This window comes from Zeus faber (assembly GCF_960531495.2).
Source record: "Zeus faber genome assembly, chromosome: 4".
NCBI classification, from domain to species: Eukaryota; Metazoa; Chordata; class Actinopteri; order Zeiformes; family Zeidae; genus Zeus; species Zeus faber.
Window position 1 is genome coordinate 10,145,065 of NC_137191.1, and position 23,268 is coordinate 10,168,332.

Here is a 23,268-nt window from a genome sequence, read left to right on the forward strand (position 1 = left end):
CAACTGTAAAGGAGAAGCCGGAGTAATGGGTTTCTAATCAGTTTCTAGTCTCTGGTGCTCATTGCTTGTTATTAATGCTACACAGACTCACATATACACATATGGATATGTGTGCAATATATACAGTATATATACCGTGTATATATTGGTCATTTAAATGTATAGGTCCTTTAAAATGTCTAAAATTCAGTTTGCAAATAACCATTTGTTCATATCCTACCCTTATTATACTTTATACTTATACTTGTATAAGTATAAAGTATAGTATAGGTAAGTATATACCTGACCTGCAGTCATTTCTTGACTAGATAAAGAAATGATTTGTCCAAAAAGGTCTTTAAATGAACAGGTATAGAACGTACCTCTCTGATATCTGTAGATTCCTGTTCATGCAGCGTGTAGCTCTTTTTTTTTTTTTTTATCAGTGTCGGTGCAGCACCTGCATGATGTTCTTTATCTGCCCTCAGCTCGCTAAAGAGAGAGAACCCCCACCTGAGCGAGGACGTGGTCCTCATCAGGGCCCTGAGGGACTCCAACCTGCCCAAGTTCCTGACCGATGATGCCGTGCTGTTCGGGTGAGATTTGCTCAGGATTCGATCGATTTGGGAGCTACCTTCATTTAACCGGGGAAGACAAATTGAGAGATAAAACCGTCTTTAGTAACCCGTCCCCCCGGTCGCTGAATCCGCCTAACATAGCTTTTCTTTTTAATTTTTTGCTTATGTTAAGTGCAGTCCGTTTGAAAATGGACTATACTTAACAACACATCAAATATGTTTAAATGATTTTATAACATGTCCTCGCCTCCAGTGGCATCCTGTCAGATCTGTTCCCCGGGGTGTGCATCCCTGAGAACGACTACGGCATCTTGTACTCCACCATCACAGACTCTCTGGTGCAGCGGAACCTGCAGCCGCTGGCGACTCTGACCAACAAGGTAAATAAAACACGCACATCGAGGCGTTTTGCATTGGGTTAATTTCGGCGTAACAATAATGTGAAGATTAAAAAAATGAACCATTGACATTATGACCGAATATGAACCAGAAATTGTAAACAGCCCTGTGTAAATAAAGGCTGTGGGCCGAAATGTGTCGCGAGAAACTGGATTTGAATCATTTCTATTTGAATTTGAAATGCTCAACTTTAATAATTGCATAAAAAAAAAAGAATTTGGGTCATATACTGTTATTTGAAATTTGAATTGTTTGACTTGAATAATTGCATTGAGAAGCTGAATCTGAGCATCATTCGAACGTGGATTTATCAGTTCGGAGCTGAATTCCAATAAACTAAAAAATCCATTCGGTTCTCGCAATTCAAATTCATTTATTGCAATTCAACTTTACTGAGACACACAACCGCGTCGTTGAGGAAGAGCCAGCGAGGGCAGATTCACAGAACTCCTCTTCACGTGCTGTGACGACCGTGGAGCTCAGTGGTGACCGCTCGCTTCTCGAGCGAGCGGTGAATTTCCCGTTCATTCACTCCATCGACGTTTCAGAAAATCCTTCTGCAAAGAGTTTTAAGCCTGGAACCGAGTACGGGAGGAACCGTGACCATAAAACGTTTGATTCGGAGCAAAAGAAAATAAAAATTGCAAAACTGGAAAAAAAAAGGTATACTTTATTATTTTAAGACCGAAGGAACTACCCATCCCATAAACCGTTGGGGATGGAACCTTTCCAACGACTTCCAACCTAATGATCGGTGAGTGCGCTTCTTGAATTGAACCTTTGCCATAACTATAGGGTTTATATTGTTAATAAGCGTTGAAACCGTGGTTGCTCTGTGATAAACGTAATGTCAGCCATCATAGAGCAGTGTGGTAGCAGTAAGTCCCATGTTTTTTATTTTCCCGTAAATCCCGTATTTTTAACCTTTCTAAAGAATAAAAATAAAAACTCATCTTTCGTAATACTGTATCCTGTATATATTTATATTGGGGGGAAAAGTAATGACGAAATAATGAAAGAATTTTCAACATAAAATAAACTTGAACAATTAACAAACAATACCTAAGTATCAACAATTCACATTCTGACCAGTGGTAAACTGTAAGTATGCATAAAATATATGTGTGTACTGTAGTATCTATCTATCTATCTATCTATCTATCTATCTATCTATCTATCTATCTATCTATGTATCTGTCTGTCGGTCTGTCTGTCTGTCTATCTATGGGAAAAATAACAAAAATGGTGAAAATACTGAATCACATTGACATCCATGTATGACCCCTCTGTAGGTTTTTTTTTTTTTTAGTTATTATTGTTATCTTTTTTTTTAAACATTTTTAATACCCCCCTCCCCGCCCCCGCGCCCTCTCTCCTCCCCTCCAGGTGATCCAGCTGTATGAGACTATGATCGTGCGGCACGGCGTGATGTTGGTGGGACCGACGGGCGGAGGGAAGACCACGGTCTACAAGGTGCTGGCCGACACGCTGGAGAGCCTCTACAGCAGCGGGCACGGAGTCAAAAACCCCTTCTACCTGCCCGTCAAGACCTACGTGCTCAACCCCAAGTCCGTCACCATGGGGGAGCTCTACGGAGAGGTAGGATAGATGGATAGAAGAAAGATGGACAGACAGACAGAGAGACCGACGGAGAGACAGACAGACAGATAGACAGATCCATACATAGAAGCATACATAGAAGCATACATAGAAGCATACATAGAAGCATACATAGAAGCATACATAGATGCATACATAGAAGCATACATAGAAGCATATATAGAAGCATACATAGATGCATACATAGAAGCATACATAGAAGCATACATAGAAGCATACATAGAAGCATACATAGATGCATACATAGAAGCATACATAGAAGCGTACATAGAAGCATACATAGAAGCATACATAGATGCATACATAGAAGCATACATAGATGCATACATAGATGCATACATAGATGCATACATAGAAGCATACATAGAAGCATACATAGATGCATACATAGATGCATACATAGAAGCATACATAGATGCATACATAGATGCATACATAGAAGCATACATAGAAGCATACATAGACGCATACATAGACGCATACATAGAAGCATATATAGAAGCATACATAGATGCATACATAGACGCATACATAGATGCATACATAGAAGCATACATAGAAGCATACATAGAAGCATACATAGAAGCATACATAGATGCATACATAGATGCATACATAGATGCATACATAGATGCATACATAGATGCATACATAGATAGATACAGTGGATGCATAGATGGATCGATGCATAATGTAAATAGATTAGGGCTGAGCGATGAATTGAATTCAAACCTGCATCGCATTTTACAGAATGCCATTTTAAAATCTCAAAGTCTGCGATTAAAAAAAAAAAGTTTTTTTATTTGAATTTATTGTTACACAATCTAACCAATAGGGCTGCGCAGCATCCCCGGGGTCGGAGGGGGCGGCGTGGAGAGGGGCACACAATTTGTGCACCTGTCTCCCTCTACGACGGCACGGACAATGGGGGTGGCAGCGATGTGGGCGTGGCAGCGGGGCAGCGCGATCGGTCCGCCACCACAGTGTGTTTTTATTTTATTTTACGTCTCCTAATGGAAGGAAACAAGTGCGTATAGAATGAAAATGAGGGTAATGGGGACACTTTCGATTGTTTTATTGATTGTTTGAACCCTCTGCACTGCCCATCCACGCTGAGACCCAGGGCAACGTCCCAGGCCGCCGCGCGCTGTGCTGGTGCAACACCTGTAGTTTGGACGGAGCCGTACAAATTATAAATTTAAAAAGCAATCAAATCGAAAAAAGAAAAAGGCAATATTCAATTGACCAAAAAAAATCGTAATATTGACCGAATTTTGATCCCGTCTCCTCCTCTGCCGCTCCGCCCCAGATCAACTTGCTGACCCTGGAGTGGCGCGACGGCCTCATGGCTCTGTCCGTGCGTTTGGCCGTCAACGACACCAGCGACGACCACAAGTGGATCATCAGCGACGGCCCGGTGGACGCGCTGTGGATCGAGAACATGAACACCGTGCTGGATGACAACAAGATGCTCTGTCTGGCCAACAGTGAGAGGATCAAGCTCACCCCTTCCATACACATGCTGTTTGAGGTAAAGCTGCTGAAAATGGAAATCCGCCCGATCAGTCTGTGTTGGGTGGATTTGTCCCAGAGAGAAAGAAAGTAACATATATTGAAGTCTCTCATTGAGCCGCACCGTGCAGCAGAATAGTGAAATAATCATAATCATAATCATAATCATCATAATAATTTATAATATAGTTAATATAGTTTAGTAATAATAACATTGTTTCAGGCAGCAATACGCAGGGTCCAGTTTGGTCGTGTTAGTTTCCGGAAAACACACCATCATTTTGTGTTGACAGCAATTACACATTTCCGACTTCCCACTATTCCACAATTCTACAATTCCAGAGTATTTCGCAAATTTCTACATGGGAATGTGGATTAAATGTGGACCACAGAACGCCTCCCAGGGCGATGCGATGCGGTTGGGTAATACAATATATAAATAAATGTATATGTCAAGAAATGTGTCAATGAATGTATAAATAAATATATATATAAATAAATGTGGCAATAAATGTTCAAAATGTAAATATTGCAAAACACAGACACAGTAAATACATGTTCCTTGAATTATGTAATTTCTTATGGTTATTGTTGCCAGTAATTATAATTCAGGAAGTTTGTATCCATCGATATCTCTGGAATGTCTTCAAATTCCAACAGTGGTGTTATTGGGTTTTTTTTTGTAGCACTTACTCTGGTGCCTGTCAGTTCACCTCAAAAGCGCATATACAGTATTTATGACGTTTAGGACGCTGCACTTTGTTTAATCAAATTTTCTACTGGTAAAATAATACCTGGCACCTTTTAACCTCGTATGCATAAGAGTTTGTATTTTATATTCCATTAGTGAAAATTCGAATTCAAGACTATATCCGTACTTGACAGTGTTTGGTAAGGTTTGAGTTATTGACTCACGTGATTTGTGCACTCTGTCAACTCGCCCATGCGCGCGACGATTTCTCCATCGCAGCATGAGTGGCGCCACCTTGCTGAGGTGGTGATTGTTGATCACAAACCTCTTCCCAAACACTGAACCGATTTGGATGAAGCTCGAACGACGCCATGTTGGAACTGCCCTGAATGCACATCTTATTCAGATTGTCTGTGGGTTCGTCTAATCCATGACAACCATAAAAGTCTGACGTCAATCCCATCTACACGTGCCGCCATCTCAGTGCGGACCCGGGTGTTGGCCAATCACTAGACCGGGCCGATATAGGAAAGGACTGAATATCGCGATATTTGCCACCATATACAATATTTTCACAGTATCAGAATATCGCTCGCTACCCCCCCCCCCCCTTCCGTCCGTGGGACCACGGGGAGCGACGGACGGAGCTCATTCTCTCGTGCCCACAGAGAGGATGTACAGCAGGGGTCTCAAACTCAACTTAGCTGGGGGCCGCTGCAGGTAGAGTCTGGCTGAGGCTGGGCCGCATCAAGTATTCCACAAAAAAAGGGTTTCAAGGATTCCAGAAAAAAAGTACAACTGATCCAATCTTCTCAATCTTTATTAATAACGGTTCAGAGCATGAACGGCTCTTCAGAGCACAGGCTTCTCTTACCTACTCCTTGCTGCCCAGGACCTGGCAGCGCGTCCTCTTACACAGCTGAGCCACATTTGGCTTGAGGGAGGAAGCGGTTGAGACCCTCACTACGGCGTGAAGATGCTCATCACTAAGTTTGGACCAGTACTTTGAATTATTCAAGTTCATGGTGGAGAAGAGCTATGTCCATGTTACTCCACCTGTCTTAATTCTTAACATCAAGTGCATTGTCTCAAGTTTTATATCTTTTAATTTCTTCCTCTTTTTGAATAGATTGTTCTCGGTAAATTTGTTTTCTTTTGCGATCGCACATATCTGTCCTTTTTCCCTCTCTTTGTTTCTCTTGTAATACTAATCTATAACTTCTTCTTTATAATATTCAGGTTCCAACCACCATTTAGCTTTTGTTCTTGCCACCCATCTCATGCTATTTGCTATCCATGTTATTCTTTTCCCAACACTATTGCAACACTCTGCTGTCTTTACTAGGTCACTGATTACTCTTGTTGAGTCCGTCCACTTCCTGAGTCCTCTGTACCTCGCACTGGGTGACAGGATATATTTTCCTTCCACTTGGTGTCCCTCCGTTTCAACCAAGTGACTAACGTTGCTATTTTGCGTTGGCTAACTTGTCAACAAACACCACCGGAAGCTGTCACAAGCCTGAGCTTTGGTAGCCCATAAGTGATAAAAAAATAAATAAAACGCCCAGGGCAACGACTCGCGCAACTACTCAGCGAAAAGGCGCGCGTGAGGAAAATGCGCGGGCCGTACTAACGCTAAACTTTGATGTCAAGTAGGGGGCCACAAAATATCGTCCTGCGGGCCGAGAGTTTGAGCTCCATGATGTACAGTATGTGGATGTGTCGGCGCGCCAAAACAGCGTTTTTTTATTTTACACACTTATTTGGAGAAACTGGGCATGGCGATCAGGGCGCCTGGAGAGCCATTAACACATATAGAAACATATTTAGAATTCCCCTTGTTTAGAATTCCCCATTGAAAGGTTATCCCTGGGCATTTTGTAAGCTTCGATCTGTTTTATCATGTACTTGGAATGCGGATGACAAAAAGTACAGTTTTTTACTCAATAATTCCACAATAATGGACCGATCTGGATCAAACTTGGACAACGGTATGTCGGGACCGCCCCGGATACACATTTTATTCGTCTTAATAATAGGGCTCCCGCCCCTTTAGGCCTGGACCCCTAATAATAATCATCTTCATTTGTATTGCACAATTCATACAGGAGATGCAACTCAGAATGCTTCACAGAGAGTAAAAATAAAAAGAGAATAAAAAAAATTGTAATAATAAAAATACAACACAAATATAATACAAACTGCGGTGAAATACAGAGTGCACAAAGTTGAACATTAAAATGTGATAAAAATAATAAAACATAGTATGTGCATCAAGAAAAATGTTGTAAATACTTAATAATAAATAAACAATATTAGAAATAAATAGTTAAATTCAGAAATTAAGAAAAAGAAAACATTCCGGAACTTACACTGCTTTTTCTGACAAGAAATACTGCACAAAACCAGAGAACAGGACTGTCTAGGTGCTTTATTACATTCTAATATCCAAATGCTGACAATGTCTTTATGTCAACAAAAAAAAAAAACAGGAAAGTTCTCGGGTACTCGGGAAGTTCAAGAAAATACTGCAAAGGTGCTGTTTGGTAGGGAATACAATTTAGATTTTTTTTTTTTTGTCATTGTGATCTGATGATTAAGCTTGCTTTTCCTCTAATAATATCCACTCATTTACTTGATGGTTCCTAAAAATTAGGAAAATATATATATATATATATGTTTTCTGGTATTAATCCCTGCAAGATGTAATTTTTTTATTTTCCTGAATTTCCCCCGGGGATCAATCTTATCTCGTCTTATCTTATCTTCCGCGATGTCCTTGTGTTGCCCAGGTCCAGGACTTGGCGGTGGCCTCCCCAGCCACGGTGAGTCGCTGTGGGATGGTCTACGTGGATCCGGATGAGCTCAAGTGGATGCCCTACGTCAAGACGTGGCTCAGCGGTCTGGGAACCAAGGTGACACAATCGCCTCTGCAATACTGGTGGTGTTTCTTTGTTTCTTTGCTTCTTCTTTCACAAGAGGGAGGAGAAAAATGTAAATTGTTTCAAAGTGGTTTTTCCTGCTCATTCTTACCAATTTTCCTTGTTTTTGTTAATGACAGATCTTCCAAATTTGTGAAGATGGGAAAGTGCATTAGCACGCACTGTGTGTGTGTGTGTGTGTGTGTGTGTGTGTGTGTGTGTGTGTGTGTGTGTGTGCGTGTGCGTGTGCGTGCGCGCATGCTGATACATGAACTATGAGCGCACGAGGCCTCAGAGCATCGGCGTCAGCATAAACAGTGATAACAGTGCGTCACATCATGGTTGATGGGGAGCGGTGGCCCTGAGCCTCTCAAAGTGACCCTCCATCACAGTGAGAGAACGCCCCGTCTCCCCTCCACTGTCTCTCTCTCTCTCTCTCTCTCTCTATTTGCATGTCCAAACGGTTCCACGGCGGTTCCACTTGTTGACACGGCCCTGTAAAACCACCCCTGCCGGCCTCCCGTCTCTGTTCACCGGGGGATATTTGTTTTTTTCTCCTCCCGTTTTCCCTCCATCCCATATTTCTAGATTCTGTTTCAGCGCTCATTTTGGCCGCTCAGGGTTGTGCCACACATCCCGGTCAAATATAAATGGTCGCTCCGGAAGGGAATATATATATATACAGCACATACATTTGACATTTTTACGCGCTTTGTCCGGGAAAATTTTAGATTTTTCTCCAACGTGAGTCTTGAATTCAATTTCTTATTGAGTTCCTCTCAGCGATATTGTCTGTTTATCTCTCTCAATTAAATGCAATGGGTTTTATTGGAATGGTAAACATGCAGTATGTTTACATTGCCAAAGCAATTGGGGAAAGCTTCAAAAAAGGGAGAATTTATAGATATAATATAGAGATAAAGATATAAATAGGTTAAGATAATCTGAATTGAATAGATATAAAGAGAAATACGGTGAATTTCCGTGCCCTCCACCACCATCCCCCTCTGAAACCTGCAGCACTGTCGAGGTTGTTTCCACAGTGAGTTTACACACATTTCTCCTTTCTTCCAGCTTCCCAAAGCCGTGAGTGCGTACCTGCTGGACCTGTTTGAGCAGCACGTGGAGACCGGGCTCCGCTTCGTGGTGAAGTACTGCACCCAGGCCATGTCCCAGGTGGACATCAGCAAGGTCACTACGCTGTGCTGCCTGCTGGAGGCGCTGCTGCTGACCAAGGGAGGACCCGACTTCAGAATGGTACAGTGATGAAGCGCCAAACAACCACACTGCTGGGATGAAGACGCTCATCAGACCATTGATGGTGACAGCAGTGGTGGAAAGTAACGGAGTACAAATACTTTGTTGGCGTACTCGAGTACATTTTTCAATTATCTGTACTCACTGAAGTATTTTCAGTTTTGGCTTTCAATCCACTACATTTCAAACTTCTTTTTACTTGACGACATCTCTAAAAGTTTTGAAACATGCTGTGACAAAGTGCTTTTAATGCCAGGTGCCATACAATTAACACAATTGAAGAAAAATAAAAACAGACAGAGTGGATATAATTTTTTTTTATGAAACATTGAAAAAAAAAAAAAAAAAACATAGTCAGCAGAATGGAATATGACATAGAGACCGAACAAACACACAAATGAAAAAAAGAAAATCTGGATTTATATTTATATATCTGTAAATGACAATGACTCCACCTATATTGTTTTTTTTTCTTTTTTACGTCTTAATCATGATATGCATGAGCGCTGATCAGGAAAAATATGTATGAAGTATTTTAAAATCGGTTATATACAGGTACTGGATATGACACGTACTTTTACTTTTAATGCTGAAAAGTAAGTGCACTTAAGAGCAAGTACTTATACTGTATACTTTTACTAAAGTAGAAATTTAAGATATAAATACGTTCTTTTTTCCACCACAAGGTGACTGTTTTAGCCTGTTTATTAGTCATTGCACACATTTTACCTTACACCCCTGACCCTTTTCCAGGTCATAACTCACATTTTTAGATTTGTTTTTAAGTTGTCTCTATTATCAGGTTTTGGAAAATTGCCTTAAGAATCAACGCCTGGTGATTTTTTTATTCCATGTTAAAGCAACGGCACTCCCGCCTTTTTAAACATAATTAACGGATACAAAATACGGTAATAATTTAATACGTTTGACAACAACATGTGTTACCGTAGTTGTGCGCAGGGACCTGGCGTTCATTTCGGGGTAGGATTCTCACAATATACGGGAGAGCCTTTGAAAACCCAAGAATAGAATAGGATTTTCATTTGAGAGCGCAGTTCAAGCGCAAATAACGGCAGATCAACGAAGAGCGTCATTTAAATGGATGTATTTATTGGCACGGGTAATCCGGATCATTTTGAATCCCATCATAATAAAAGGGTATTGTGTTATTTTCCATGTGTTTTTGTTTGTTTGTTTGTTTGTTTGTGTTTGTGTTTGTGTGTGTGTGTGTGTGTGTAACAGGCAGCCAAGCAGCTGAACGGTGTGTTGTGCCAGACCTTTGTGTTCTGCTACCTGTGGGCATTGGGGGGCAACCTGGACGACTCTCACTGGGAAGCCTTTGAGACTTTTGTCCGGCAGCAGTTTGAAGAAAGCTACGATGCTAAGGTACCAACACACACACACACACACACACACACACACACACACACACACACACACACACACACACACACAAGCACACCTCCACCAACACGCTTGAAACACTAAACGCGTTTAGTGAAGAAGCGGATGCGTTGAAAACCGCCTCCGTGCGTCAAGGAATAATTCATCCTTCATCCATATTACTGAGGGTCACCATTATCTCGGGTGTCGGGCCGGCATTAGCATGAAGAACGTGCCCCCCTGTAGTTTTTTCTCCAGTACTCACATCAAAAAGTCGGAGCGCAGTGGTTCTGCAGGGGGATGACTCCTAAAGCCCTGGTTAACCCTCGGCGTGGGCGGGGCACGGCGCCGCACGCAAACCCGCACAGAGAGCGCAGGGCGTGTCTAGGCGGCACCTTCTCCGTTTGCAGTGATCTCGTCAAACGTGTGAAGCAGAACGTAGTAAGCGAAGAGGGGCGCCGGACGGCACGCACACATGGCCGCACGTGCAGCCAAGGAGCTTGTGCTGGGGAGGTATTGCTGTTCACGGCGGTTGAACCGACAAAAGTGCCGAAAAGGAGAAAAGGAGCTGGTCTGGTCGGCCCATTCCACGCAGAGAGACAGGGGGGCTAAAGTTATGTCCCGCTCAGCATTTTATTAAAGAGCGACCTACTGAACTATAAAACGGAGTCACAATGTGTAATTATTCTCCGTCATTGCAAATTTCTCTGAAATAAACTGCACATCAGTAAGAAAAAAAAACGAAACCCTGACCTTTTATTTGTAAACTGAACTTCACAATGAGCCAGTTCATTTACAGAATAATGACTGTGGTGGGGATGGTGTGGTTTGAGCAGCCGCCCCTGTCCATCTGCTCCTGGGCTTATTCCACCTAGCCCACCTGCTACAATAATCTTGTGTGTCCGCAACCCCATCGTCTGTGTCTCTGTGCCGGAGGGCCCTGAAAACGCCCCCTGGGGGGGGCGCGCGGCAGACGGAAATGCCACAGTCACCAAAGCTGTGTGAGCTGTGTTGCGAATTCTGTTTTGTCTCTGCGTCGAAACGTCATTGGTACACTTTGAATTTCACATCTAAATTTTGCTGCGGATCAGTGTTGTCCAACATGTCAGCGATAAAAAAGCGATTTCAATTTTGAATGATACAAAAAAATAATAAAGACAGTTCCTTCTTACAGGCGTGTACAGGCGGCGACAGTCTGGGAATTGAAGTTTTGGGTGTCTTCTAAAAATCGGGCACACTTTTTTGCAGTATGCAGGATGAACCTGGGTTCACTGTAGGAGTTGTGTAGCTGTGTGTTTGTGTGTGTGTGTGTGTGTGTGTGTCTGTGTGTGTGTGTGTGTGTGTGTGTGTGTGTGTGTGTGTGTGTGTGTGTGTGTGTGTGTGTGGCCAATTTTGTTTCATTGTTAGTGCGGATTTGTAAGGGTTGCATTGACTGCACATATGCATGGATGTTTTCTTTTTTATGTGTTCTACATCTGCTGTTATGTCTGATGTTATGCCAGTCTGTCTCCAAGTGTCTTCCGCTATTATTGTTTTGTTATTTTGGAATGTGTGTTTGTGTCTATGTGTGTGTGTGTGTGTGTGTGTGTGTGTGTGTGTGTGTGTGTGTGTGTGAGTGTGTGTGTGTGTGTGTATGTCTGTGTGTGTGTGTGTGTATGTCTGTGTGTGCGTGTGTGTGTGTAGCTGTCATCAGCTATTAAGCTTGAAATTATATCAAGAGTTTCACCTCACACACACACACACACACACACACACACACACACACACACACACACACACACACACACACACACACACACACACACACACACAAACAAATTCAGGGGCGAATCCACAAAGAAATAAATTGCGAATCAATTGCGGCCGCTTGCTGCGCCGTCTTAGCGTGAAGATATTGCGCTAATGATATGACAGCGCAAAAACGCCCATGAAGTTCAAATCCAGAGCGGGTGATTTGAAAATTATGGAAATTGTCTTGGCGGGGGGCGAGGGGGTTACGCACAGTGAGGTCCCGTTACACGCAAGGGATCTCAAGGTAACGAGGTGCGTGGCCGGGGGGGGTTCGGGGGACCCCGGGTTTTACTTAGTATTTCTAGGTTTATGTGCAGCGACTGTGAAGCATTTAAATAGAATGAGTAAATCTATGATAACACTTACTCTTCACACACAGTTCCTTTATTGCGTCATGCGGAAATATGACCGTCGATTTAGTATATTTTGCTCTACCACAAAGTTCCGGCGGGCTGCTGCACCTGAATGGCCACGGCCGGCAGAGCTGTCCGTGGTCCTACGAGGTGCCATCTTTGGGTCAACGCCAATTTTGACCACCTTATTGCTATTCCCTATAACTTTAAGTTGTTTTTTTCGACATCTTTTGAGTTTAATCGGAATTATCTAACCGTTTTTGGCGAACGTTTGTAATGCCTTTTTTGAACAATAAATGATTCAAAGTTTTCACAACTTGCTTTTGGAGTGGGTTTTGAAAACCACGGGCTGCTGCCTGTTCCTGTACCTTTGGATGTCGTGAAAGTAATAATAATTATAACAATGATGTCAAAATACAATACAGATCGGTGGAAAGTCTGGGCGTGACACCCGGTATAAATGCACTTCAATTCCACCAGGTCTCTGCAGACGGTAATAATTTCACTCCAGCTGTGTGTGGCTATCAGCGCTGGGGTTTGTGAATTGGACACTATTTACAATGAGGCTTATTTGCATAGAAAGGGGACAATTTGGCACCAAATGTTTGAATAATACCTCATTTAAATACGCGCAGGGCTTCATCACCTTCAGTTCAGTTTAATGTTTTGTATGTGTGTGTGTGTGTGTGTGTGTGTGTGTGTGTGTGTGTGTGTGTGTGTGTGTGTGCGTGTGCGTGCGTGTGTGTGTGTGTGTAGCTGCCATCTTCTGCTGACTTGTGGGGCATCTATATGAACTTCAACGCCAATCGACTCGAGCCGTGGGAGAAGATCATCCCCTCCTTCCAATACGACAGCGATCTGCCCTTCTTTGAGATGCTGGTCCCCACCATGGATACGGTGCGCTACGGCTACCTGATGGAGAAGCTGCTCTCTGTGCGGCACTCCGTCCTCTATACCGGCATCACCGGAGTAGGAAAGGTGAGGCGGGACGCGCGGACACACTGTAGGAAGTGACCAAGCAGCTCAACTCTTTTTAAGATCAGATAACATTGAGCCAGGTCAAGTCGCACTTTATTTATAAAGCGCATTTCATACCTGGGCAACACAATGAGCTTTTCAAAAGAAATACAATCAAGAAAAAAAACATAGTTGTCAGCTCGTCATTTCAAAAGAATGCCCCCGAAACAACAGTAGCAACAAAAGCAGCAGCAACAACAACAACAAAAAGAGCAAGAGCAACTACAACCGCAGTAGCAAGAACAGCAAGAACAGCATTAGATTCAACTAAATGTCATTGCACTGAGGCCACAAAATGCCTTCCTCAGTATTTTACGCATCCTAGTGGGCTGCCATATATCGGCGTCCGGGGAGCAGTTAGGGGGTAAAGCGTCTTGCTCAAGGACACATCAGCACGCTGCCAGGAGTAGCCAGGGATCGAACCAGCAATCTTCCTAGACAGCGCGCTCTACCACCCGAGCCACTGCCACCGTATTGCTATGGGAATGCAAATACCTGGTCTTTAGTTGAAAACCACAGTTTTGGAAACTTGGGAGTGGGTGTCGTTCCACTGAATATCCCAGGTGGGATCACTGTTACAGAAATGATCCACCCCAAATCCACATTTGTATAAAGTGTGTAACTGAACTGAACAGACGACATAGGAAATGTAAAGATAGGATTGCACAGGTGATGAGGTTAATAAGTACCCTGCAGTTTCCAAAAAAAAAAAGAAAGTGGCTCGCTAAATCAACGTGGAAGACAGGATCGCTCTTCTGAGACTGTGGCTCACACACAACATGAGACTGGCGCCATGGAAACCAGGATGCTCGACTACGTGACAGCCCTCCCGCTGGCTTGAGTCACCCACGCAGAACGCCTTTATAGACGAAATGAGAAGATCAGTCTTCAGAAAAAAAAAGCAAAAAACAGATGAAGCGTCTGGGGGATGAATTGGAAGCTGACGGAGTGGAAACCTTCAACAACAACAGGAGGCCCAAAACAAAGACTCCGCACTGAGTCGGTCTCCACCTGTCAAGATATCAGGCCAAGCGTCAGGTTGTGAGGACAGAACACCGCATATTTTAAACCTCATCACCGTTTAAAAGTTGTCGGAGTGATGCGCCGCGATCATCCGCGAAACCTCTGTCGGCCGGAGCGTAGCAACCGAGGTTGCTTCCCCCCGCCCAATGACGGTGCCCCAAGGTTGGCGGCGGGCGGCGGGAGACTACCGGGGGGCCTCCTGCGAACACGGCAAATCCAGACGGAAAATGATGTGATTTCTCTCTGGGTTGTAGTGAACGTGCTTGAAAATGGCATTTCACAAAGGTAAAATATAGGGAAGGAAGCTTGTTTGTACTGAAAAAACTTCTAAATTCACACTGTGGTAATATTTGTGGAATTATTGAACGCATACCATCCTTTCAAAATGCAAACCGTTGGCGAATTCCTTGGCTTAGCAATTCAAGCGAGCATCATTTTAAAGCCTTCAAATGACATATCGACATTTGCCGCGAGCAGCATTAAGCAGAAAGTGTCATTTCAAAGGGAGCACAGATTTTTTTATTATTATTTTTTTTCCTTCAGAAAACGATGACTGGCTCATCCATCAATTTTGTGATCCCGGAAACTTTATTGGAACTGTGTGGGCAGCTTTCAAGGACTCTTGAACACGGGACAAATAGCGCAGGTGCCGTCTCTGCTCACGGCCCTTTCCAATTTGGGTTTGTTGGCCCCCGGCACATTCCAGAGAAAAATTAGAGATGGGTCCGCTGTTTCACAACCGGCCCTCTGCCACATGAGTCTGTCAGCCCTTCATGGAATTACTTTAACACCAGAAAATATACAATTCCCTTATAACACTGCTATGAGATAAAAAATAACAGGTCTATCATTTGTTATCATTTGTTTATCATTTACCCAAACTAAACGGAGAAATATACAAACTACTTTCACACCCTTACTCTGCGTGAAAAACATTTTTTTTCTTCCATGTAGATACGTGGAAATATGTGTGTGGTGTCATTGTTGAAAATAAATATTGCAAGTGGTGTTGCATTGAGCAACGTAAAATCTCCACTGAACTGATGCTTCACCATTGAAGTTTATTGGTGGTATCAAGTAAGTTTATGGTTTATTTATTGGTTTATTACCTGGTTTTGAACGCTGCCTCAGGGCCATCGCTGGGTCTTCCAGGGGGATTGAAGCGATAAATGCTACGAGTCACATCATTCAATTTATTTGATTTTGTGGAGAGAATGACACCGTCTAATTAATGTTCGGATAATCAGTGATGCAAATTCGGTTCTGCTCCATGTTGTTGCCAAATGGCCTAACCGCCAGAGAGTTTTAAACAAAAAATGTTGGCAGGTACCAACACTTTTTTTTCTCAGATCTTGTCTCTTTATTTTATTTTATGGCTCAGCCAGTATATAAAAACAACCTACCGAGAAGAACGTGATTTGATTCATTTATTCAGGAAAAAATACTTTGAGGCGTCCGTGTGAACACGCTGAGTCCCCAACGTTTAGATGACGTGAACGCTGCGCGCCCTCTCTCCCTGCAGTCAGTGGTGGCACGAGGTTTGCTGAACAGCATCCAGGAGCAGGCCGGCTACCTCCCCGTCTACATCAACTTCTCAGCTCAGACCTCCTCGGCTCGCACGCAGGAGATCATTGAGTCCAAGCTGGAGAAGAAGAGGAAGAATATTCTTGGTAGGAGGTGTTTTTCTCGCTTTATCCCATCCATCCATCCATGCATCCACCCATCCGTCCACCCATCCGTCCATCCATCCATCCATTCATCCATGCATCCATGCATCCATCCATCCATCCATCCATCCATCCATCCATTCATCCATGCATCCATGCATTGATCCATCCATCCATGCATGCATCCATCCATCCATCCATCCATTCATTCATCCATCCATCCATCCATGCATGCATGCATCCATCCATCCATCCATCCATCCATCCATCCATCCATGTGTATTTACATTTTGAATTGCTCTCCTATCTCCCCCTTCAAATAGTGCATACTAATACCCTCCTTTGTCTATCACCTCTCACTACCGTCCATTGTGTCCGTGCCTGCAGGTGCTCCCCTCAACAAGAAAATTGTCGTCTTCGTGGACGATCTGAACATGCCCAAGCTGGACAGCTACGGCTCCCAGCCGCCCATCGAGCTTCTGCGCCAGTTTCAGGACTTCTCCGGTTTCTACGATCGGGATAAGTTTTTCTGGAAAGAAATCCAGGTGCTATATAATACTGAGATGACAAAGTGAAGTTAAGTTGTGATGAAACAAGGTGTAGTGAGAGGGTCGTTGAAATTAGTATATATTAGTAAAGTACATGATATATGATAACGCAAATAGTAACGTTGTTGTAAGCACAGTCAGCACCAACCTTCAACTGGTTTTCCAATTGTAGTTTGAATGAAGTTTGTCTATTCATATAGACCTCTGTGTGTGTGTGTGTGTGTGTGTGTGTGTGTGTGTGTGTGTGTGTGTGTGTGTGTAAATGCTTGTGTATATACACTATTTTTTATCAATTTTCCATTGCTAAAGCCAAGTTCAGTGGGTTGCCTCCTTTATGTCATTTAAGATCATATCTCATCATGCGTCCCTCGTCCTGATGGTCCATGTCTGTCTTCATGTCTCCCACCAGGACATGACCATCGCAGCAGCCTGTGCTCCACCAGGAGGGGGGCGCAACCCCGTCACCCCCCGCTTCCTCAGACACTTCAGCATGCTGTGTCTGCCCACGCCCTCCGAGCAGAGCCTCAAACAGATCTTCAAGGTGAGGAGACACCCCCCCCCCCACTCACACACACACACACACACACACACACACAGTTAAAACCCATCTGGTTTTGCAATGCTTCGCTTATAGCTGTAGAGCACTCACCACTTCAAACACACACACACACACACACACACACACACACGTCACATCCTCAATAAATCAGAATCACAATCTTTATTGGCCAAGTGTAAGTGCAAGCGGAGGCGCCAATATACATAAAATACAAATATTTAAACAAGAGATAGATAGATAGACAGACAGACAGACAGAGAGACAGACAATTTTGGCAATATACAATAAACTTCAATAAAAACAATAAACCTCTGTATCAACAATTCACATTGTCAAAAAATAGGAAATTGTGCAAGTTTGCATCCATAAAATGAGATACATTTGCACAAATAAGATTAAAGCAAAACAGATAAAAATGTAATAGAATAAACTGTATAGAAACAGAGATACAAACAACATTTTCCACAACATTGCCAATATGAAAACAATAATGCAAGAATTTAAAATATATGTTTGATGACAGAATAAGAAGGATGTGCCGCAATGACAGGGATTCATATAAATATCAGCATGTGCAGGTAGAGTGTGCAACATGGCTGAACTAATGGCCACAGGCTAAACAGCACGGCTTTCATTTTCAATGAAATGACATTGACAACCGTTCCTCCTCTGCTTCCCCTCCTCCTCCTCCTCCTCCACCCCCCCATCCTCCTCCTCCACCTCCCCACCCCCCTCCTCCTCCTCCTCTTCCTCCTCCCTCTCCTCCTCCTCCTACTCTTCATCCTCTTCCTCCTCCTCCTCTTCCTCCTCCTCCTTCTCCTCTTCCTCCTCCTTCTCCTCCTGCTCTTCCTCCTCCCTCTCCTCCTGCTCTTTCTCCTCCTCCTCCTCCTCCTCCTCCTCCTCCCCCTCCACCTCCTCCTCACCCCCCCCCCCCCTCCTCCACCTCCTCCTCCTCCTCCTCCTCCCGGCCTCAGGCCATCCTGGGCGGCTTCCTCAGTGATTTCCCGCAGGCGGTCAAAGACTGCACTCAGAGCATCGTAAAAGCCGCCGTGGAGATCTACAACCGCATGAGCGTGGACCTGCTGCCCACCCCGGCCAAGTCCCACTACGTCTTCAACCTCCGCGATCTCTCCAAGTGTGTGCAGGGTGAGGCGCCAGCACGTGCACACACTTCACTCGCCTGTGAAATTCAACAGAGGAATAGAAGTGACAAAGTGACGAGGTGACACTGCCGAGTCCCTGTGCTCGGGTTAGTGCATCAGTGTCTCTAAAAGCCACTTTGCCAGTGGTGGAAACTAACAAAGTACAATTACTTTGTTGCTGTACTAGAAGATATACTACATGATTATTTGTATTTATGTAAGTGTCTGTACTTACTTGAGACATACTTCTTTTACTGCCCGACATTTCACTGCAAATAGCTGTACTTTTTTTTACTATACAACATTTCTAACATAGTCATGTTCCTCTACTAGTTTTAATTTTTTAAATTTGAAATCAAATGGAAGCAATCCACTGAACAATCAGAGTGTGTAGTCCCTCAGACTTGACGATGACACCACCTATACTATAAAAAAAAAATAAAAATCTGGATCTGTGAGCATCATCCGCAGAGAATACCGCAGCGCTTTATGTCGTATAGAAGACATTGTTCTTAGGACGCTGGATATGACAAGCACTTTAACTTTTGATGCTTTTCGGTACGTTTGAGAGCAAGTATTTACGTACGTTCGCGTCGGTAGAAATGGTGCTCGGGTATTTGTACCCTCCCTTCAGTGAAAGGTCACAGTGCGTCCTCCACCACCGCACTCCGCTGAGGTTCATTCCATTATTTCTTCGAGAACCCAAACCAGGCGGTAGGCGCCCCCCGCGAGCACCCCTCTCTCCGCCGGGCGGGGCTCTGTCTCGGCAAGGGGAGGAGCTGAGTAAAAGCGACTCATACACCTCCTCCCCGCGCCCTCCTTCCAAACAGAAAAAAAAAACACAGACCCCCCCCCCCACTGATGTTGACCCTGCACGACCCCCCCCCCCCCAGTATCTCCTGTCATCTGTTCATAACCCGCGTCTTTACAAGCCTCTCCTTTTGGCTGTTGGCAGCGGGGAGCGTGTCAGAAGTGGCTGCTGCATAATGCATTCCTTACAAAACCATGTCAAGTCCCCGAGTAGTTTACCACTGCAGACCGGCGTCAACATTCAACGTTTTCCAAGCGATGAACTGTCTTTTTTTTTCTTTAGACCGGGATTCCCTCGCGTGGCTCGGACCCGACTATCCGTGGAGGTTTGCGATCCGTCCAAAACCGATCCGCCTACGCTGCGTTCGTCGTCCCCCCGGTCGTTCCTTGCGCCCCGATTCTTCTGATTTGAAACGGCAATCCACAGGAGCGTCCGTCTTGGGTGGATGACGCTAAAAGTCCCGGAATTCCTTTAAAAACATCAACTTTTTTTTTTTTTTTCTCAGAACTATTCCTTCCTGATAAATTAATTTGGGTTTTTATTCTCGGTCACTTGTGGTGATTGCATTCTTGCCGGGAAAGCAGCATAGAAGAGCGCATGCGTCGTGAAAATAATGGAATGGCTGTTTGTTAAAAAGTGCCAACTAAGTAAAGTTTATCAAACATGGGATCTTTTGACAAAATAATCTCACGGATTATCACTTCAAATTTATTTGGTTTGTTGCTTATTTGTTGTTTGTGTTCTTCCATTGATAAAAGGCAATATTGTCGATTCTCTCTCCTTCCCGTAGAACTGCCAACTGTGTTTTCTAAACGTGTGTTTTGTCCCCGTGTCCAGGAATGCTGCAGTGTGAGCCGGGCACGGTGCGGGACCAGATGCAGATCTTCCGTCTCTTCTGCCACGAGTGTCAGCGGGTCTTCCACGACCGGCTGATTGACAACCACGACAAGCTGCATTTCAACACCATCGTCTCCGAGATGGCCAGTAAGAGCCGGCCGCGCAGTACGGCACACACACACACACGCACACACACACACACACACGCACAGCATCGAAAGTAGGACGTTTGCGGTAAAATTCCGGCCAATGACAGCAGACCGCTTTAAATTTGAACTGGGGAATTGTTTCTATCTAAGGTATGTTACAGCGTCAGATCCACATGTGCCCTCCGTCATGCCATGAAAGAATGACATTAATGACATTCCGTCTGAGCGTGATCCTGAAGGTGTGAACGGTGGAGTTTCTTCATGGGCCGGTTTTACCCCCACAAAAAGGGACATCGGGGCCTATTTAGAATTGGCGATTTTCTTTCTTTAATAATACTCTAAATCACGCCTTTTTGTCATTTCCTCTCTTTGACCCCCCCTCTTCTGTGTGTCTCTCCCCAGGCATTTACTTTAACATAGACTTGGAACCCGCCTTCTTTGTGAAGCACCCTATTATCTTTGGAGATTTCATCAAGGTGCAGATCTCGACGAGGAAACAATGAGAAAGATCAGATCTTCTCCGACATCGTCCTGATATTTCCTCCTCCGTCCATGTCTCCTTCTGGACCCCCCCCCCCCCCCACCCCCCTTCCTCCACCCACTCCACCTCCTCCTCCTCCTCCTCCTCCCCCTCCTTCTGCGGGCAGGTGGGCGCGGATAAGGAGGACCGCTTGTATGAGGACCTGATGGACATAGGGAAGATCCAGACGGTTCTCCAGGATTACCTGGACGACTACAACATGACCTTCGCCAAGGAGACCAAGCTGGTGTTCTTCCAGGACGCCATAGAGCACGTCTCCAGGTGCTTAAGCCGCTTTCTGGCGCCGTGAGACCGCTCTGGCATTTGGGTGCATCGACTTTTTTTTTTTTGTGACCCTGTGAATAACTTTTAACCCCCGGCGGGGGCAGAACACGGCGATCCTCCGTGGCAAAAGAAAAGCCAAATTGGATTTACTCAAACCTCAGGGCTCGAAGCAAACAGAAAGAAATGTGTTTGCTCTGAGTGACTTCAGATAATTCAAATTCTGTGTTTTTGAAAAGATTACATTTTAATTAGTGGCTCGTTTGTTTAATATAAAGCGGGGGTCTCAAACTTTTTACACTGCACATTAGTTCAAACTTATCTGTTAAGAACACAGAATCAAAAAAATTAAATCTATGTTGTATTATATTTTATTCAGTTTTATATCCTGAAAACATTGAGAAAAATTGTGCGGATGAATTAAGAATTGTAATTTTTTAATTATTTTGTGCACCAGATTAAACAATTTTATAGGCACATGTAGCGGGCCATGTTAAATTGTCTCATGGGCCAGCCCATTTGGTTTGAGACCCAGATGCAAGGCATAGAATAAGAAGAGCGCATGTACTGGACTTTGATTGGCCACACAGTTTAGACATTTGCCCAGTCAAAGTTTTGGTTAAAGTGACGGTTCAGTAGAGTCTCTGGCAAAGGAAGCAACACATTTGGGTTGCCAGCGCCTCAGCCTGTCATCAGATTATAATGGGATTCCCTCCGTCCGAACGGGCACTCAGCTTCTCGCCGCCCGTCTGCCCTTCGTAGAATCGCACGCATGATTCGCCAGGAGCGCGGCAACGCCCTGCTGGTGGGGGTGGGAGGCACAGGCAAGCAGTCGCTGACCCGGCTGGCATCGCACATGTGCGGCTACCGCTGCTTCCAGATCGAGCTGAGCCGAGGGTACAACTACGACAGCTTCCACGACGACCTGAGGAAGCTCTACAAGATGGCGGCCGTGGAGGGCAACGACATGGTGTTCCTCTTCACGGACACTCAGGTAGGGAGGGGTGGAGCTGGGCTCTGGGCACCGGGGCGGGAGATGGTCTTGGATCAGGGATTCCCAAGCAGAGGTTCCGGACCCCGCCGCCCCCCAGAGATCACAGGGGGTCACGACGCCTGGGGTTCGTCGTCAAATTTTGGTTCAAAAATTAATTCGAACAAAATCCATGACCATACCATATTCCCGAAAAAACGTTGCTCTCTAAAATGAACACCAACCGTCATAAATCCTTGAAGGAAAATAAGTGGTGTCTTTTACATCGGTGGATGTTATTTATTGATGTATTGGGATTCATTTATTGATTGATTGTTTGATCATTTTTCGTTATAATTATTTTAATAAGACAAAAAATGTTTTTTTGTTGTTTTTTCTTATTCATCCTTTATGGGGTCCCAGCCTTTCTCCTCAGACAGCCTCAAGCTTTACTCAATTTATGTTTTGTCTAAATTAAGTTTATAATATATATGTATATACTGTGTATATACAGTATATATATATATATATATATATATATATATATATACGTATATATAATAGGAGCAGGAGAAATGTGTTGATGGTTGGATAACAGGAAGAAGGCTGTCTGAGGCTGGGACCCCCTGTGTGTCTGGATTATGCTTTGTATTCATTTTTATTTTTCTCAAGTGCTTTGTTGGTTTTGATGATTCCTTTTTTTTCACAATCACATTAAAGGCTGTCGTTCGTATGCACATGGAATGTATTGCGACTGCGGAGCGCTGTCTTTGTCCTGTTGTAGCTGGTGGTGGAGGAGTTTTTGGAGGATATTAACAACATGCTGAACTCCGGTGAGGTTCCCAACCTGTTTGAGAAGGACGAGCTGGAGCAGGTGCTCGCCGCCACCCGACCCAAAGCCAAAGAGGCCGGCATCAACGACTCCAACAGGGACGAGGTACATGCACAGTAAATCATTCTTCTTAATTGTGGTTTTTGACCCGAATTCTAAAGCAGAGAAATGGAGAAAAATAAAACAACTGCCAATACCTTCACTCTGCAAACTAAATGTATTACGTATTATGTAAATGGATTATTACACATGGGAACACAAGCACACACACTCTTTATGGCCTTTCCCCTGTTGCCAAACGGTTCAGTGGCGTTGTGTAAATGTTTTCATAATCCTTTGGATAAACTACCAAAGCTGAACACACACACACACACAGACACACACACACACACACACAGACACAGACACAGACACACACACACACACA

At 44.1% G+C, this 23,268-nt stretch overlaps 1 protein-coding gene across 1 annotated transcript in view; it reads left to right on the plus strand.

The window, feature by feature from the left end:
* Positions 1-23,268, plus strand: part of dnah6 (dynein, axonemal, heavy chain 6) — a gene marked incomplete at both ends in the record, with an annotated part of 85,297 nt that overhangs the window by 24,958 nt on the left and 37,071 nt on the right. Inside the window, 17 exons of the mRNA XM_079998925.1 lie at positions 468-575; positions 811-937; positions 2,343-2,555; positions 3,886-4,107; positions 7,572-7,694; positions 8,775-8,957; positions 10,200-10,343; positions 13,241-13,462; positions 16,047-16,194; positions 16,579-16,736; positions 17,149-17,280; positions 18,273-18,444; positions 20,089-20,235; positions 20,640-20,713; positions 20,885-21,039; positions 21,802-22,033; positions 22,794-22,946. Coding sequence (XP_079855051.1) covers positions 468-575; positions 811-937; positions 2,343-2,555; positions 3,886-4,107; positions 7,572-7,694; positions 8,775-8,957; positions 10,200-10,343; positions 13,241-13,462; positions 16,047-16,194; positions 16,579-16,736; positions 17,149-17,280; positions 18,273-18,444; positions 20,089-20,235; positions 20,640-20,713; positions 20,885-21,039; positions 21,802-22,033; positions 22,794-22,946 — 2,713 coding nt within the window. The remainder of the gene's footprint in view (positions 1-467; positions 576-810; positions 938-2,342; positions 2,556-3,885; positions 4,108-7,571; positions 7,695-8,774; positions 8,958-10,199; positions 10,344-13,240; positions 13,463-16,046; positions 16,195-16,578; positions 16,737-17,148; positions 17,281-18,272; positions 18,445-20,088; positions 20,236-20,639; positions 20,714-20,884; positions 21,040-21,801; positions 22,034-22,793; positions 22,947-23,268) is intronic.